The 2,625-nt window shown below is 42.3% G+C and overlaps 1 protein-coding gene across 1 annotated transcript; it reads right to left on the bottom strand.

The window, feature by feature from the left end:
* Nucleotides 1–1,421: 1,421 nt before the first annotated feature.
* On the bottom strand, nt 1,422–1,939 carry LOC106324476. Its single transcript, XM_013762438.1, has 2 exons — nt 1,643–1,939; nt 1,422–1,502 (listed from the first exon to the last, which is right to left on the bottom strand). Exons 1-2 carry the CDS (start codon nt 1,937–1,939, stop codon nt 1,422–1,424), a joined length of 378 nt encoding a protein of 125 aa, XP_013617892.1.
* Nucleotides 1,940–2,625: the final 686 nt, after the last annotated feature.

The following is a 2,625-nucleotide window of genomic DNA, read 5'->3' as shown; positions in this document are numbered from 1 at the left end:
AGGGTGATTAGGTTAGTTCTAGGATGTTTTAGTGTAGATCATTCTTGTTCCTTGCTAGTAGAGTATTCATAATGCATCCTCTAAGTTAGTCACTCAAAAGTTGATCGATAGGCATTTCCCACCCAAAAGGTGTTTGATGAAATGCCTGAGACAACTCTCCTAGGCTTTTAGTATACTTTGCCAAATACATTTGTTGTTAAAGGTGCTAAGACAGCTAATAGACTTGTTAGTAATGATTACTTTCACATTATTCAACCAAAGACATTTGATGTTTGAGATATGTTAGCAAATGAGCATTCATCTAGACATAGAGCTTGCTTAGAATTGTGTCTAGGCTTAAGGTTGATAGTTTGATTGATCATTTGCCATCCTTAGTTCGATACTTGATCACCCAAGGTCTAATCCCTATGCCCATGAGTTCTCTTTTCCCTTAGTCAGAAAGTATCATTCTGTAATTGTTTTCTACTATTAGTAGTAGTTTAAAACTCATCTAAATCATTGGTTGCACTTAGATTAAGTGAGTACTTGCATTCTCGGTGCTTTGATATCCCTCAGAACTGGTTCGACAATCATTTATACTACAACATTCTGTCTTAGGAGCCTTGAAAACTCCTAACATCATCGCTCCGGTCACGTCGCTCCTAGTTGGAGCGACCTTATGGTGTCGCTGCGGAACGTCGCTGCGAGGTCGATTTCGTGCCCAAAAACCGCGAAAACGCGAGCAACCTGGCTGTGTCGCTCCGAAGACGTCGCTCCCAGCTGGAGCGACCCTTCACACTCGCTGCTTATCCTCGATCCCACGATCGATTCTCTGCTCAAACCGGATCGATCAAGTATCTGCACACCACTTCAAAAAAAATTTGTCTTTTTTTTTTTTAGAAATCTGATGAAAATGAAAATACTAATGCAATATGTACAAGGATACGCATGGGACTTCCTCCCAAGTGAGCTTGTTTTAAGTCTCTAGCTTGAATTTGCCTCCTTTTGGATTAGACCAGGGTAGGATCAGACAATGGAGTTGAAACCCCATCTTTCTCGGGTGCATTTGCCATGTAGAGCTTAACCCTTTGCCTATTGACTGTGAAGTCTCTTCCATCAGTACTCCACAAAACTATTGCTCCATATGGCCTAACCTCCTTGACCTTGAAAGGACCGGTCCACCTTGACTTAAGCTTTCCTGGAAATAACTTCAGCCTAGAGTTGTAGAGAAGAAATTGATCTCCTTCTTTAAACTCTCTCTTCAGGATATTCTTGTCAGGATATTCTTGTCATGAAAAGCTTTAGTCTTCTCCTTGTAGTTCATTGAGTTCTCAAAAGCATTCATTCTTATCTCATCAAGCTCATACAGCTGAAAAAGCCTTTTCTCCTGGGCACTCTTGATGTCAAAGTTCAGCAACTTTACTGCCCATAGTGCCTTGTACTCAAGCTCCACTGGCAGATGGCAAGCTTTCCCGTACACTAGGCTGAAAGGTGTGGTCCTCAGAGGTGTCTTGTAAGCTGTCCTATAAGCCCAAAGCGCATCATCAAGCTTAATGGACCAATCCTTCCTTGTAATCCCCACAATATTCTCCAAAATGGACTTGATCTCTCTGTTAGAAATCTCAACTTGACCACTTGTTTGAGGATGGTAAGGAGTTGCTACCTTGTGCTTTACACTGTTCTTCTTGAGAAGTCCCTCAAGCAGTTTGTTGATGAAATAAGACCCTCCATCACTGATTACAACTCTTGGAACCCCGAACCTTGGAAAGATGGTGCTCCTGAACATCTTGGTTACAACTCTAGCATCATTGGTGGGACTTGCAATAGCTTCCACCCATTTGGAGACATAGTCAACAGCTATAAGGATGTATTTGTTGCCAAAAGATGATGGAAATGACCCCATGAAGTCTATACCCCATACATCAAACACTTCAACTTCAAGGATTGGATTTTGAGGCATCTCATTCCTTTTTGTGATGTTCCATCTCCTTTGTCATGAATCACACTTTGAAACAAAGTCATGTGTATCCTTAAACATATGTGGCCACCAGAATCGAGCTTGTAGCACCTTCGCAACAGTCTTGAAGGTAGCAAAGAGGCCTCCATAGGATCATCCATGACACTGTGTAAGGATCCTATCAATCTCCTCATTAGCAACCACTCTCCTATAAAGTTGATCCTTGCAGAGAATGTAGAGGTAGGGCTCATCCCAGTAGTATCTCTTCACATCTTTGTAGAACTTCTTCTTGGCATAGCCCATAAGATTCAAAGGTTCTTTTCCTGTGGCTAGGTAATTTACCAAATCAGCATACCAAGGTTCTTTCTCCTCTGTTGCCTTGACTTCTTCAAGCTTCCTACCAGTCTCACAAACTGCCATCACTGCTCCAATAGCCATGATCTGTTCCTCAGGAAGTCCTTCGTCAATAGGAATGCCACACTCCACTCTCAGCCTGGACAAGTGATCAGCTACACCATTCTCAACTTCTGGCTTGTCTTTGATCTCTAAATCAAACTCTTGAAGCAAAAGGATCCATCTCAAGAGCCTGGGTTTTGCATCCTTCTTGGCCAAAAGGTGCCTCAAGGCAGCATGATCTGTGTAGACAATGACTTTAGATCCCACCAAGTAGCTTCTGAACTTCTCAAAGG

The sequence above is a fragment of the Brassica oleracea genome, chromosome C2 (assembly GCF_000695525.1).
Source record: "Brassica oleracea var. oleracea cultivar TO1000 chromosome C2, BOL, whole genome shotgun sequence".
Lineage (NCBI taxonomy): Eukaryota > Viridiplantae > Streptophyta > Magnoliopsida > Brassicales > Brassicaceae > Brassica > Brassica oleracea.
The sequence above is the reverse complement of the archived record's forward strand: the minus strand, read 5'-3'. Positions and strand labels throughout refer to the sequence as shown.

Excerpts from the sequence above, each read along its gene's own strand:
- LOC106324476 (XM_013762438.1), bottom strand. The coding sequence starts at position 1,939 with ATGCCTCAAAATCCAATCCTTGAAGTTGAAGTGTTTGATGTATGGGGT. Across the intron at positions 1,503-1,642 it reads AGAACAGTGTAAAGCACAAG|GACAGCTTACAAGACACCTC; the intron begins GTAGCAACTCCT and ends TTGGGCTTATAG.